Consider the following 15,737-nt stretch of genomic DNA (forward strand, 5'->3'; position numbering starts at 1 on the left):
GGAATCGGCCCAAAGGCCCATCAAGGGTAGAGTAGACAAATCCATCGTGGTGCACTGACCTAATTAACACACACCCAGGGCCCGGTGGGGCATTCGACCTGCGCAGTGGAATACTACCCAGAAACGACAACGTCGGCTCTACAGCTAAACACAGAAGCATGGGTCAATCTTACAAAGACAATGCTGAGCCAAGAAGCCCCTAATTATTGGGGTGTCGTGCTAGGCTCAAGGGATGTCAGGATGAGAAGGACATTCTGGCCTCCTGGGTTGCACCCCCTCAGTGCAAAAGACCAAGGCAGCGCCGTGGGGGCTGGGTCTCAAGGGACTCGCAGGAAGTCTGGCACGCAGCTGCGTTCATGCCCAGGGGCAGGGCCTTCTGTTTGCTTCAGCCTGGTGCCCAAAGTCCTGGTGGGATGCGAGTGGGTGCCCTGGAAATGTCAGGTGATGGACTGAATGAATGGCAGGCCCGTCATAAGCCCATAGAAATGCATCAACACGCGCTTGGCTGAGCCAAGTCTAGATAAGGACACCCACCTCTCCAGCCCCACCTGGGGTATGACCTGGAGGTGCTGGCCAGCTGCCATCCTGCAGCTGAGCACACCCAGGCTCACCTGTTCCCTAAGACTGTCCCCTCCAATGGTCCCCAGCAACCAGAGTCCTTGGAAGTCACTGCAAGAACTCAGCAAATCCTATTTTCCATCTTCTCTTCCTGACCCCTGTACCCAGCAGGAGGGCTGGCGGGAAGCACCCTGCACTATTACATTCCTCATGTGTGGCTGTTGCAATTTCAGGCCAGGCTGCCTGACCCACATAACTGGGAAGCGTGTTCCTACAGAGCACCCAAGCCCAGGAAGCTGAGCTGAGGACACCCACATGTGGGGCTAGGGGAGCCCCCTGCCATCAAACCTCTGGCATGCCCACTCCTTGGCTGTGTGGCAATTAGGCCAGAGGCCAGGCTGACTCCAGATTTCTCCATTTAATAAACAGGAACCAATACAAGGCGCCTGTGCGTGCTCGCCCAGCTGACTCTCTTGCCTAAGAACTATTTTAACAACTAAGGAAGAAGAAAAAGATAAGATAACAGATGACACAGAAACGAAACAAACCTCTTCTGTGTGTGTGTACCTTCAACAAACATTTAATCCACGCCTACTACAGACCAGCCCACGCTCAGCCTTTGATTGACATTTCTAGAATGAAGAAACTGGCTGGGCTCAGGACCTGAGTTTGCAAGTGGCTTTTGCGATGTGGCAGTGAGGTCCACAGCCCTCCCACTTCACAGTTGAAGACCTGAAGCTCAAAGAGACTAACTCCCCGAACAGCACAGCCAGGGGCAAAACCCCAGCTGGGCATGTGGCCCTGAGGCCACATTAGAAAACAGTGGCATCCAGGGGGTGGCCAGTCATTGGGATCACTCGATCTTCAGCAAATAAAGCAGAGGGTGCCTTTCTGTACCTCCCAGAATGGGGGCAGAGACTCCTCGGGGTGGGGGGGGCGCTCACATTCCAGGAGAGGACCCAGGCCACACAAACAAGTCAGGAGAGGACAGTGAGCTGCGGGGAAGGGAACCCCAGGAGCTACTGCAGTGGGGGGAGGGTGGGGGACACAGCCCAGGGGCCAGGAGGGCTTCCTAGGAGCCGAGCTTCATTCACATATCAGCTAGGCTCAGAAAACTGCTAAGAGTTTATCTTATCCAGGGGAAAAGGGGAGGGATAGTGTTCCAGGCGCTGCAAGAGCGAAGGCAAAGAGGCCAGGAACCCCCGGGCACAGGGTGAGTCAGGCTGTGGGAGTGGCCAGGAGGTGGGACCTCCCTTCTGCGCCTCCTCTGGGGCCAGGCAGGAGAGCCAGGTTTATAGCAGCAGCCACTGCTGGGTACTCTGGAGCCAGAGAGTCCCTGGGCAGCATGCTGTGTGCCCTGCTCCTCCTGCCAAGCCTCCTGGGGGCCACCAGGGCCAGCCCCACCTCAGGCCCCCAGGAGTGTGCAAAGGGTTCCACGGTGTGGTGTCAGGATCTGCAGACAGCTGCCAGGTGCGGGGCCATGGGGTACTGCCAAGGGGCCGTATGGAACAAGCCCACTGTGAAGTCTCTGCCCTGTGATGTATGCCAGGACATAGCAGCCGCCGCTGGCAATGGGCTGAACCCTGACGCCACGGAGTCTGACATCCTGGCTTTGGTGATGAAGACCTGTGAGTGGCTCCCCAGCCGGGAGTCTTCAGCCGGATGCAAGTGGATGGTGGATGCCCACAGTTCGGCCGTCCTCAGCATGCTCCGCAGGGCGCCAGACAGTGCCCCGGCACAGGTGTGCACAGCACTCAGCCTCTGTGAGCCACTGCAGAGGCACCTGGCCACCCTGAGGCCACTCTCCAAAGAGGACACCTCTGAGGCTGTGGCTCCATTCATGGCCAATGGGCCCCTTAGCTTCCACCCTCCCCAGGTGCCTGAAGGAGCTCTGTGCCAAGACTGTGTACGGCAGGTCTCCCGACTGCAGGAGGCTGTCCGGTCCAACTTGACTTTGGCCAACTTGAACATCCAGGAGCAGTGTGAGTCCTTGGGGCCTGGCCTGGCTGTCCTCTGCAAGAACTACCTCTTCCAGTTTTTTGTCCCTGCTGACCAAGCACTGAGGCTTCTCCCCCCGCAGGAGCTCTGCAGGAATGGGGGATTCTGTGAGGAGCTAGGGGCACCTGCCCGTTTGACTCAAGTAGTGGCCATGGACGGGGTCCCCTCCCTGGAGCTGGGGTTGCCAAGGAAACAGAACGAGATGCAGATGAAGGCCGGTGTGACCTGTGAGGTGTGCATGAACGTGGTGCAGAAGCTGGACCACTGGCTCATGTCCAACAGCTCTGAGCTCATGGTCAGCCATGCCCTGGAGCGCGTGTGCTCGGTAATGCCTGCCTCTATCACGAAGGAGTGCATCATCTTGGTGGACACCTACAGCCCCTCCTTGATGCAGCTTGTGGCCAGAATCACCCCAGAGAAGGTGTGCAGGTTCATCCGTCTGTGTGGCAACCGGAGGCGGGCCCGGGCAGTCCATGACGGCTATGCCATCGTGCCGTCCCCAGAGTGGGACGTGGAGAACCAGGGCAGCTTCTGCAATGGGTGCAAGAAGCTGCTCACGGTGTCCTCCCACAATCTGGAGAGCAAGAGCACCAAGCGAGACATCCTGATGGCCTTCAAGGGTGGCTGCAGCATCCTGCCACTGCCCTATATGATCCAGTGCAAGCACTTCGTCACCCAGTACGAGCCCGTGCTCATCGAGAGTCTCAAGGACATGATAGACCCCGCGGCTGTGTGCAAGAAGGTGGGGGCCTGCCACGGCCCCAGGACCCCACTGCTGGGCACCGACCAGTGTGCCCTGGGCCCAAGCTTCTGGTGCAGGAGCCAGGAGGCCGCCAAGCTGTGCAACGCTGTGCAACACTGCCAGAAGCACATATGGAAAGAGACGCCCCTCCACGCTGGGGAACACGCATGACCATGGCCGCCAGAGACCCAGAGCCTGCTAGCAAGGCCCATGCGGTGGGTGCTTTCCCCGTCCCCATTTCACAAATGAAAAACTGAGGCTCCGAGGAGGGAGGCTGGGAAGAAGCAGAGGTGAAGTTCCAAGCCAGGTATTCCTGATCCCGAAAGCCTCTCTTAACTGTGCTGCACAGCTTTGCCCTCAAAAGCATCTCTACTGGACCGGAACACACTCATGTGCCCCCCTCCCCGACCCAGCCAAGGCTGTCCCTTCATCTCCAAGGCTGAGATGTTGCCAGTGGGTGCCCCTTTACCTTCTGCTGGATGGACGTCCGGCTGTGAGCCAGGCTGGGGTCATGGCCGGGGTGAGCAGAGGCAGGGGCGGATGGAGGCGTGGAGGGCCCATCACTAGTGGGGTCATTACCTCTTGTCAACAGCTGGGGGTGGGAGTCTGGGTCTTGCTCAGGCCAGAGCTTCTCAACCTGGAGTCCCTGGAGGTGGCTGCCAAAGGTGTGTGAGAGAGGCACGTATCCCCGGACATTTCTGGGGAGAGGTCTGGGGCTTTGGCCACATTCTCCAAGGGCTTCTGGGCTTCGGAGCAGTCCCCCCCATGTCTCGGCCACTACAGGGTCCCTCTCTCTCCTTGCACCCCAGACCCTCCGCTGCCCTGGTAATGAGCAGAAGGAAAGTCTTGGGGTGTGCTCAAAATCAGGACAGCAAAACATGCCAGGCAAAAGCTCCCGGGAAAAGCCGGAGGAGTCTGGGATGGCACCGGGGTGTGGAGCAGAAAGGGCAAAGATGGTGAACACGGCCCTCCAGCTGTCCAAGCCTCAGTTTTCTAATCTGTAGAATGGGGATGATCATAACTGCCTCACAAGAATGTTGAGACAATTCACAGAAATGTTCTGGAGCCCCTTCCCCCTGAGACCGGCATTCATGAGTCTGCTGGGACCAGAAAACCCATCTCAGGGGGCCAGCGGGGCACCCAGGAGAGTCTGGCTGTGCAAGTGCTGTATAAACCACAAGCGTCCTCCAAATGCCGTGTGCCGTGTTTTTATTCTCAGGGAAGGTGCAGATCCCAGAGCTGCTACAACAGCCCCCACCTTGCCCTGGTGCCTCCACCTCACCCCGGTGACCCCTCTGGCAGAAAGCCCCCGGGGGCTTCCAGCTGGGTTCAAGTGCTCCTGTGGGTTCTGCTCCTGCTGTGTGGCCTCCCCAAGACACTGTGCCCCCTCCAGGAGAGCCCCTGGGCATGACCCTGCAGTATCCTTGCAGCTGGCCCAGCATCTGTGTACAGCAGGTGCTCACACATCTGGGAGCTGCACACATGAGTCCTGGGGGTGGAAGCTGGCATTTCACCTGAGGCCCATGGATTAATTCTCCTCTTGAGTAAGAGGTACTCCACGCCTGGATGGACGGGATGTGAGCAGGTGCTGTTTCCCAAGAGGCCACACCTGAGCTCTTAAGTAAACGTCGCAGGCCTGGGCCACCGCCCCAGGAACACAGGCACACTTGGCCTGAGATTCTGGTTGCCTCAAAAGTGGCCCCTGTTGGCTGAGCAGGCCTGGGCCTGCTGGGCAGTCCCACAAAAGATGAGGCCAGCAAGGGGTGGCGGTCGTGCCTGGCCACCGGATGGGCCATGGGAAGGCAGTTCTGCACCAGATTCCAAAACACAGGGGCCCGAAGTTGTTGGCCTCAGTATCTGCCTCTTCCCCTGAGACCACCCACCCTCTCCAGGAGCAGCCCCAGAGGCTGTCTGCCTGCCGGTAGGTGTCCACACCTGATACACTCTCTGGGACAGGATGGAGCCACAGGCCCTCCTGTGGCTTGGCTGTGAGTCGGGAAGATGCCTGCTGGGAATTGTGTGTGACGTGACCTGAAATCCCCCAACAGGTCACCTGGGAGAGGCCAGGAGAGGGCAAGCACCACACCTGCCAGGTGGCCCAGCTCAGCCCACCTGCCCCACCTCAGAGCTACCTGCAGTGGGTGGTCAGGGTGTGGTGTCCCCACGCCCTCTTCCCTACCCACCCCTTGGGCCTGGGTACCAGCTGCTCCCACAGACCCGCTGAACAAATGCGTCTCCACTAGATGGTTGCCCATGACGAACGGAGCTCACTGGCCATGACCCCACAGGCCCAGCTGCACACACCCAGGTCATGAGCACGGCCCTGCCCCACCCCCACAGGGGCCCTCTGACCCCTCCACTCATTCATCCACCACCAAAGCTGTGGAGGCCTGTGGCAGGGTCTCAGTCACCTCTATCCCTTGTGCCCAGCACCAAGCCCAGAACACAGGAGGTGCTCTGCAAGTGTCCGTGTGGGATGGCTGCCTTGGGGGCTAAAGGCAGAGAGGCAGGAGGAGCAAGGGACGGGCCCGCTGGTGCTGATGGCAGCACCGCCATTCAGCACTGAGACTGAGGCTTAAGGAGTCCATCCAAACGACTCCATAGCCGCTGTGTTCAGGCTGGAAAAGGCTTTTCAGGGGAGGGTGCGGTAACTGTCCAGCTGTGGGAGAGGAGATGCCAGCCCAGGAAAAGAGCAGCTGGCCCTACTGGGCCTAGAAGTTTGGAAGACCCTTCCCAGCAAGGATGGGAAATTAAGACAGACGTCGAGCACGGATCTCCCAGAGGCGGTGACTGCTCCGCACAGAGGAGCATCTCTGCCTGGGAGGAGGGAGAGGGCTCCTGCTGGGCTGCCAGAGCCGGGCAGGTACCTGCACCTTCAGCCAGACACACGCTGGGCATTCTTCAGATGCCATCGTAAGGCGGAGGCCTGGGACGCCCCAGAACACCTACAGATGCTGCCCCTCGTGCTTTCTCGGCCACACTGGGGTGCAGAGGGTCTGGGGGAGCCGGGAAAAGGGCTTGGTGGTCCAGCTCTTTTTTATTTTATTTATTTATTTATTTTGGCTTGGGGCTTTTCTTAGAAGTGATGTGTTGTTAGAAACTTCAAACCAGATACAAATACACCCAATGATTTTTTTTTTTTTTGTGAATAATTTATACGAACTCAGGGCTCTCCTGGAAAGCATGGAAGAGCAGTCCATGGGGATAGCCACCTTCAATGTGGGAACGGTGAACCCTGAGCCCAGGAGGGGCACGTCAGGGACAGCCTGTGCTGTCCACGCTCCCTCCCCCACTTTCACTTTCCGTGACCTCCAGGGATGAAAGTCAAATCTATTCCTTACAACGAGAAGCGGGCCTGGAAAAGCTTCCCCAGCACACCGGAGTGCCAGGCACCACAGGGCCCAGGACAGTGGCCCCTGTGCACCGGATGGGGGTTGCCAGCCTGCTGGGCATGGCTCCATGGTCCCCCCACAGCCACCGTGAGACAGGGACTATTCTTATTCTATTCCCCAGAGGTGGATGCTGAAACCAGAGAGGTTAAATAACTTGCCTGAGGCCACACAGCCAGTAGTGGAGGGAGCAGCAGGCTCAGGGCCTGTGTTCTCTGTCCTCACACCCGTGACCCATGAGATGTCCATGTGCAAGTCCTGACCCCAGCACTCTGTGGCCGTGGTTCAGGGTGACCCCACCTCCCCGGGTCCTCCGCAGGACTGCAGGGCACCCTGTGGGAGGGGCCCGCTGGGTGTATGCACAGAGGAAGGGGCTTTTCCAGGCACGTCCTTCCATGACACCCCTGTCTTTTCTCTGTTTTTCCAGCTGGCCTCCTAAAATGCGTTTTCACTGTTATATTTTTGCAGATCTTTAAGTTACACTGTGATTTCCAGGTCTGGTAAGGCGGATTCACTTTCCCAGAGTAACTTAACCACTCTCTGCTGCTGTTTTCTTCATGTCTCCCTCACCAAATGCCCTTAGAGTGGAAGAGGCGATGGGACCTGGTAAATTAGCCAAATGTTGATGCCAAGGCCCAGAGAGCACATACGGGTGCAGGGATGCCCAGCTGCCCCCAGCCACATCTCCGGGGAGCTGGGGTGGAATAGAGCGGCACCAGGGAAGCCCATGCTCAGCTCCAGCCATGCTGCAGGGGCCTCGTGATGTCACAGGCACCTTCCCCAAAGCCCTAGGCAGGGGGTGTGCAGGCCCGACCCCATGCACACACTCACGCATGTGCCTCAATGCAGTGCACCAAGTCAAAAGTCAACAACTCTGCCACCCCTGAACCAACCCTTACATTCTCCTTTCCTAATTTTCCTCGCCTAGTGAAATGGTCACAGCAGCCCCACATCCCTATCCAGCAGCATGGTTACCAGATTGCAGTGACAACTAATCCTGCTAGTGGATACACCCTGTGAGCCAGCCACTCAGCTCACTCAGACTGGTGAAGAGGTGCCTTCCTGGGGTCTGGGCTCCCCTGTGCCACCGCCCCCTCCTGTCTAGTCTCATCACAGCAGTGATCCTGACAAAATCTAAGTCCGGGCCAGCTCACAATCTCCTCACTCCCAGTAAAAGCAGGTAAAAGCTGCGGCCCTTACCAACCCACCATCAGCCGGGCGGACCCCACCCTGATGCAGCCCAGCCCCTCCCCTCGCTCTTTCCTCTCCAGCCACCCCGGCCTGGCCTTGCACACACCCCAGGCCCACCCCAGGGCCTTTGCTTGGCCCTAGACATGCTCCTCTCACTCCCTCCTGCGGTCCAGGCCTTCCCTGCAGAACCCTGCCCAGCATCACCTCCGGGCCCCACCTGCCATTCCCACCACCTCTCCACACTTGTGTTAGTCTCTGCTGCCCTCACTGCCCTCAGCCCCATAGCTGACTCTACTCGGCTGTTGGGCTGTGGCCTGGCTTCCCTTGGAATGCAAGCTGCAGCAGGCAGGAGTTCGTCTCAGTGGTCTCTGCCACAGTCCTGTCACGAAGACAGAGCCCAGCGTGGAACAGGCTCCATGAGCACAGGGTGAGCGAATGAGCGCTGGCTCCTCTGGGACCACCTTCAGCCCTCTGGTCTGCCCTTTGTGCTGATGCCGCCCTGCGGTTGTGTGTTTCTGACAAGGCCTAGCCGTGGCCATACCTTCCAGGTATATGATACGGAGCCCATCTTTCAATAAATGAATATGAATCCATTCTGCTCGGTTCCAGCAGCCGCCGCAGGGATGCTGTGCAAAACAAGGTCGTCCTCCATGGCCCAGGTGAAGCCACGGGCAGATGGGCCCCACCCCAGGACCCACAGATGACAGCTAGATGGGGCCTGGGTGTGGAAACCCAGGGAGATGGGTGCCCCCAGAAGAGCCCGCAGAGCAGACCCCAGGTGGGCGAGCCTGTTCTGCCCTCTGGCTGCATCTCAACCTCCATCCCCCCGCTCTCAGGGGTGGTGATATGGTTCGGATGGCTGCCCCCTCCAAAGCTCATGTTGAAATGTGATTCCCACCGTTGCAATTGGGCCTGGTCTGGGTGTGGGATCGTCGGGGAGGGGCCCTCAGGAAAGGCTCTCCATGCCACCCCCCCGGTGATGAATGGGTCCTCCCTCAGTTCACGTGAGATCTGCCTCCCACTCCCTTGCCCCCTGCCTCCATGTGACACTCCTGCTCCCTCGTTACCTTCCATCATGACTGGAAGCTTCCCGAGGCTCACACGGAGCAGATCCCAGCACCCCACCTCCTGGGGTGTCCTGCATAACCAATGAAACCCAGACTCAGGCATTTCTTTATAGCAACCCAAGAACACACCAACACAGATGGTCAGCTGCCAAAGGCAGGAGGAAGTATGCTCCAAGTCCCAGGCTTGGCCCCTGCCACCGTCTCATCCCGTCCCCATGAGGTGCTCTGGCCCATCCTCCCACTGCTGAAACTCAGGAGTGAAGTCGGGGACAGTAGGCCCCCCTCCCTTTCCAAACCTCTGCAGCCCAGGGAGGGATGGCGCTCTTGCCTGATGCCCCAGGCCTATGCTTAGATCACATTTAGGGTCTGGATCCGAAGCAAGGGATGGGGTGAAAACAGCCACGTTCAGTGACTCAAAACCTCCCCAGAGCCTGAGTCCAGCCACATAAGACTTTGCTCTTCTCTTACTGAGGGGCCCCCTAGGTCACCCTCCATGTGCCCACAATGGATATGCTGCCATTAACGCTACCCTGGAGCTCTGGCTGTGCCAGGATTCTCCCCAGCACCTCTCAAACTCTCCAGATTCAGGCTGTCACCCTGGGAGGCCGTGGCCGAGGGCAGGCGAGGGCTGAATGGAACCACCGCTCTTTCCCTGTGCCCCTCGCCACTAAGCCCTTCCTTGGCGGGAGGGGCCCAGCCTCCATGGCTGCCCCAGGAAGCCTGTCCTCAGGGCCCCATCGCTCCAAAACACATCCCCCCACTGTTATCCGGGTTCAGGCCCTGCTCAGCACAACTGGGCATTGCCGGAGCAGATGTGGACTCTGGGAGGCCAGACGTTAATACTTCACTGCCGGTGCGGGAGGGCCTCGCCTCACCATTCACTACCTGTGTGACCCTGGGCAAGCCACTGACCAGCCCACAGCCTCAGGCATCCCATAAGTACACAAAGAGGGTAAAGGTACCCTCTCTTGTGGGGTTTGTCCAGGGAGGAAATGAAGTGACTGCATCGAGCACACCCCAGCGCCCGGCACACACAAGACACCCAGTACACGTGCTATTTCCATCGGGCTGATGACACCAACCCTGCCTGAGCTTCCTACCAAAGGAGAATGCTGGAGGGTCTTGCTGTGTTGCTCAGGCTGGTCTTAAGTTCCCGGCTTCAACCAATCCTCCTGCTTCAGCCTCCCGAATTATTGGGATTACAAGTGTGAGCCACACCTAGCCTACAACACTTTGCAGCATGGTTCATAGTAATGGGCCCCCAGGGGCCACCCTCAGTGGGGCAGTGTATGCTGGGAAGGCCTCTTCAGGAGCTGGATGGTCTCCCTGACACCTGCAAAGCCAGCAAAGCTGTCCTCAGGCCTCCCCTGGCTCAGAGCCGCCAGCCCCGGGATCCGATGGGCCACTCACTGAGGGTGGGAAAAATGTCTCAGGAACAGGAGACCCAGGGCTTTCCCCCGCCCCAGGTAAAACACAGGCCCTGGCCCGCAACTCCCGGCCTCCCCACCTTCACCTCTGGATCTACAGCCACAGGGCAGCCTTGTGAGTGCATCTGTTTCTGGAGGATGTACACTGATGAACAGCAAGCGATGGAGAATGAAAACCACAACACCGCCCATGCCTCCAGCATCCCGGGGGAGAAGACCCAGGAGCTGGCCCTCCCGAGACCTGTGCTCCGGGTCTAACTCCCCAGGACGGGATCATGATGCCTTTGTGCCTCAGTTTCCCTTCTGAGGCTGGACTAGACTGGGGCACAAGCTCAGAGAGCGCCACGGCCTGGAAGTGTGGACGAGGCAGAGCCTAGGCCCCATCCAGTGGGCCGTCCCTGCCTCGGGGATGCTTGCCTGCTGCCGCCTCTTCCTCGTTTCTCCAGCGAGGTGGGGACCCCAGGCTGCTCATGTGAGAACTCGCAATTCCTAAATGCTGACAGCTCAGTCCACTGCGGGCCGGGCCAAACCAAACCCATCTGAAGACTGAGCTGGGCCCTCTGCAGGCCTTGAATTTCCCGCTGTAAAATGAGTGTGATTTGGCGCCTGGGCCTCCTGACAACCATTTGACGGCTCAGAAGCCTCTGACGTTTCTTTGTGAGACCCAGGAAGGTGTCGGGCTCCTAATCCGGGAGGGGTTAGGTATCATTTATTTAGGACAGCGGGAGTAACTGCAAATGAAGGGGAAAGTCTTGCCACTCCCAAACCAGTTTCTCAGACCGACATTCCCAGGACACGGGGGAAACCAAATCCAGGACAGCAGAAGCAAAGGTGCCTTCCACAGGCAAGGCCCTTTATCGGGGTCATCTCATCTCAAGGGGACGTCTCTTGCCCAGGCTGCGGCTGTGGAGACAGAGAGCAGGTGCTTGCCAAAGGCCACACAGGCCAGTCCTGGGGTCTCCGGAGCCCAGGGTCACCCCACAGCGATCAAGGGCCAGGGATTTGGGGCATTCAGCAAAACTGAAAACGGAGGCTCCTGCACGGTGTGCTGTTCCTGGTGGATTCTGGTGTGGGAGGATCTGAGGCTCTGGGTCATGAGAGGCTGGAGGGAGCAGGAGGGAGGAGGCACCCCTGCAGCCTGTGGAATCCGGCAACTTCCGGAACTGCACCAACATCCTGCGTCCCTGAGCTCGGCCCACAGATGGGGCAAGGTCACAGAAGGCTGGGGATCCATTCCGCCTTCCTGCTGACCCCGCAGCCCTCTGGGGCACAGCACCCGTGCCAGTGTCCTGGGAGCAGAATGCCTGCCCCTCGGGAGGCGGTGCCGAGCACTGTGTGGTCCAATGTCCCTCAAGCCTTGATTTTAGGGCAGGCCCCAATACGCACTCACTGGGCAGCCTTCCTTGGGCATGTGGGGGCCCACGTGTGCTGAAGGCATGGTAGGGAGGGCTTAAGGAGGTCTCCCATGCAGAATGCCCACCACTACGGTGCCCGCACACCCTCACTGCTTTGTCCTGCTGAGAGCCCCGGCACAGGGTCTCTGGGCTGGGGAGCTGCTTGAGCCCTGTGGAGGGTGGGGGTCACACGTCACTTTAGCAGAGGGGGGGCGCTCCTGCCACCATGAGGAGGTGAGGAGCGGCAAAGAGGAGGGCTCTGCCACCCACACACTAGGTGACTTGGGAAAGCCTCTAGATCTTTCCAAGCCTGCATTTCCTCCCCCAATTCAGAGGACTGTGTGGACCCAGATTTTATAGCCAAGGGGCCGGGCACAGTGTCCACACTGGGTGGAGAGAGGCAGTGACGCCAGAGGGACAATGGGATGTTTCCACGGTCACACAGAGCTCAGGCCCAGAGAGCCCAGGCTGGAGACAGAGCTTGCCAGTCCTTCCTGCCCACCACTGCCTGCCATCGTGGGGTTTCCTGAAGGATCTACAATGTCCACCCCACCCTACCCTTCAGACGAGGAGCCAGAGGCTCAGAGGGAGCTTAGAGCTTGCCTGGAGTCACACAGCTAATGATGGCAGAGTCCCCTCGCTGGGCCAAGCCTGCAGCTCTGTCCCACCACCCGCTCCTCACACATGGCCAGGAACAATGTGAGACCCATGGTGACGGGCCAGGGACCAAGATCCTGGGAAAAGCTGGCAACATCCCACTCTCCGCTGGGTAAGCAGCATCCTCCCAGCTGTGCACAGACCCATGGATGCCAGGACACAGAGCGCCGTGCCATCCTCCTAAACCACAGCATGCCGGGGCCCTTGCTGAGGAGCGAGGAGCGTGCCTCTTCCCAACGCCGCATGTGATGATGTCACTTTGGCAGCTTGACGCTGGCCACCATGGTGGGAGAACTTACACCGTGAAAACTGGCCAACATCACAAATGAGTGTTGCTGGGTTTTTGTTTTTTTATTTTTTTTTCTGGAGTGCTGATTGTTCAACATTCACCAGCACACCACTCTTCCTAAAGAAACAAGCTGAAGAAAGTCATCCACCCCAGAGCTCACCGTGGGGCAGCCTGGGTCTCCCTGAGCACCGACTCATGCCAGCTGCTAGGCCGGGGTAGGGCTGGTCCCAGGCACAAAACTGACCCGTCCCCCAAAGATGCAAGCCAGCATCTCAGACAGAACAAATGAAAAGTCCAGTCTCAGCTGGGCGTGGTGGTGCACACCTGTAACGCCAGCACTTAGGGAGGCTGGGATGGGAGCACTGCTTGGGGCCAGGAGTTCAAGCCTCCAGTGAGTTATAAGCATCACTGCACTCCAGCCTGGGCGACCGAGCGAGACCCTGTCTCTAAAAAGCAAAAACCTCCGGCCCCGGCTTTCCATTCCACGGGAGGGCTCGAGGCACTGGAATCCAACAGTGAACCACACAGCCAGGGATGCTGCTCCCTCGAGCCTGTCACCTAATGGAGCAGACACGCAGGCCCCAGATAAAGGAATAATAACAATCATAATGCTCCAACAGGAAACTGCATGAAAATAATATCATCATCGATAATGCATTGAAGTCCTGAGCAGTTACGATCAGTGCAATGAAGAGAAAACAGCACGGAGCCAGAGCCTCCAACAGGGAGGGCACCTTCCCCTAGAGTGGATGGGTGGGGGGAGTGGCTCAGAGGAGGTGGCCTTCAGCTGGCACCTGAGGCATCAGAGCCAGCAGATCAGGAGCAGTTCCCTGGGAGGGATGAGCTGGGGTGAAGGCTGGGAAGTGGAGAGAGGGGTGGGGGGTGGGGGAGGGGTGGCAGGTGCTGGGGCGGGTGTATACCAGGGCCTTTGGAGAACCGGCCATTGAGAGGGACCGTGGTCTTCGGATCCCTGCAGGGTGCCCTGGGGGCTGCATGGACCTCCGGGTGTGCTGAGAAGCCCTGGGTCCGTTATCACCAGGCAGTGATGAGGCCTCTGTGCTCTCTGAAGTTCACTTTGGTGTTGGAATGGACTCTCAGGGGCAAGGGCAGGCTCAGGGAGACCTGGGTTGTGGCGTCCAGGAGAGAGTCGGTGGTGCCACAGGATGGGAGAGGAGGTCCCTGTTCCGGGACATCCTGGAGGAATTGTGGGTGGATGAGATGAGGGAGACACTAAGGAGTGTGTGGGTCTGAGAGATGGCCTGGATGGCAACCTGGCCCAGCACTCACACACAAGGGGATTAGGGCAGGAGCACCGAGGGGGCCTGGGGCCACCCCGACCTCTGCCCCCAGCTCTGACTTGCACTGTAGGGCGTCTCAAACTTGAGTGTAGACCCCAACCCGGTCCACACACCTCCTTCTCCAGGCAGCCATCATGGGCCCACGGGCAGTGTCCATGGAAAGGAAGGCCAGGGGAGGGGTCTGCCCAGGCTGTAGAAGTGGGCAGGGCATCCAGGACCTAGAGGAGGCTGCAGGCTCCGGGGAGCACATTCCCCCAGCCTGGGGTCCCCTTGTCCCAGAGAAGGGCACGGCCCGAGGAGGCCGAGTTGGGCTCTGAGACAAAGCAGCCCAGTGGCCCACTCGAGAGGGCAGTGACAGGAGAAGGTCAGAGGACAGACGGTGACAGAGACACAGGTTCTGACAGGCTGAACCCAGGCAGCGTGTCTGACCACGTTAGGTGGGTGACGATTAACCCGCACAAGGTGGTGGACTTGGTTTTCCAAAATGCAGGGCTCATGGAGGAAAAGTAGCAAAGGGGGCACCCTTTGCTGGAATGCGCCGGTTTGGTCCAACCCCTCCCACTTCAGTTCACAAATGAGGAGGTGGGGGTCGAAACGTCAGCGAAGTGAGTGCCTGAAGGTCGACCATAGGGGAGGGAGCGTGAGGCCCAGCCCTGCCCCAGCCCCTGCCCTCCCTCACCTGCAAGCCCGCCCCAGCCCCTGCCCTCCCTCTCCTGCAAGCCCGCCCCAGCCCCTGCCCTCCCTCTCCTGCAAGCCCTGCCCCAGCCCCTGCCCTCCCTCTCCTGCAAGCCCGCCCCAGCCCCTGCCCTCCCTCTCCTGCAAGCCCGCCCCAGCCCCTGCCCTCCCTCTCCTGCAAGCCCGCCCCAGCCCCTGCCCTCCCTCTCCTGCAAGCCCGCCCCAGCCCCTGCCCTCCCTCTCCTGCAAGCCCGCCCCAGCCCCTGCCCTCCCTCTCCTGCAAGCCCGCCCCAGCCCCTGCCCTCCCTCTCCTGCAAGCCCGCCCCAGCCCCTGCCCTCCCTCTCCTGCAAGCCCGCCCCAGCCCCTGCCCTCCCTCTCCTGCAAGCCCGCCCCAGGCCCTGCCCTCCCTCTCCTGCAAGCCAGCCCTAGGCCCTGCCCTCCCTCTCCTGCAAGCCCACCCCAGCCCCTGCCCTCCCTCTCCTGCAAGCCTGCTGGATTTCATTTGCAAGGTGGCAGGCAGGAGGCCTCAGTGACAGGAGACCTCCAGATTGGAGGAGGCCAAAGCAGGAACAGGGAGACCAGAAAGGGGCCGCAGTGGCCATCCCACAGAGCCGGCGGGGGCTCCAGACCCCAGGGCCAAGCCTGTGCACAGTCACTCGCTGTCCCCGGAGCCACTGGAGAGGGAGGCCAGGCTGTGGCTTTGGAGACGCACAAAGGGAGTTACGGGGGGCAAGAACGTCACCCCCCACACTCCCATTGCCAAGAAGTACAGTGCTGCGAAAGAATGACCATGAACGACGATGGCGAATATTCCCTGGTGCTGGCTAGAAGCCAGGTCTGGGCTCTGTGTTTTACATCCATTACCACTGGACCCAGCAACCCAGGCAACTCTATTATCACAGATGGAGTAAACCAGGCTCAGAGGGGGAAAGTCACTTCCCCAAGGCCACACAGTTAACGAGAGGCAGAGCCAGGACTGGAACTCAGATCTCTCAGGTCCACAAGCCTGCGTTCTTAGCCACCTCTCATGCACTCTCTCTAGAGCAGAGAG

At 59.4% G+C, this 15,737-nt stretch overlaps 2 protein-coding genes across 3 annotated transcripts in view; one reads left to right on the forward strand and one right to left on the reverse strand.

Moving 5' to 3' along the window:
• SORCS2 (sortilin related VPS10 domain containing receptor 2) overlaps positions 1 to 15,737 on the reverse strand; it is a 537,438-nt gene that overhangs the window by 299,960 nt on the left and 221,741 nt on the right. The window lies entirely within an intron of this gene.
• Positions 1,889 to 3,676, forward strand: PSAPL1 (prosaposin like 1). Its single transcript, XM_055246056.2, has one exon. The coding sequence runs from the start codon at positions 1,904 to 1,906 to the stop codon at positions 3,467 to 3,469; it is 1,566 nt and encodes a 521-aa protein (XP_055102031.1). The 5' UTR covers positions 1,889 to 1,903; the 3' UTR covers positions 3,470 to 3,676.

The sequence above is a fragment of the Symphalangus syndactylus genome, chromosome 16 (genome assembly GCF_028878055.3).
Source record: "Symphalangus syndactylus isolate Jambi chromosome 16, NHGRI_mSymSyn1-v2.1_pri, whole genome shotgun sequence".
In the NCBI taxonomy this organism is placed as follows: domain Eukaryota; kingdom Metazoa; phylum Chordata; class Mammalia; order Primates; family Hylobatidae; genus Symphalangus; species Symphalangus syndactylus.

Excerpts from the sequence above, each read along its gene's own strand:
- PSAPL1 (XM_055246056.2), top strand. The coding sequence starts at position 1,904 with ATGCTGTGTGCCCTGCTCCTCCTGCCAAGCCTCCTGGGGGCCACCAGG.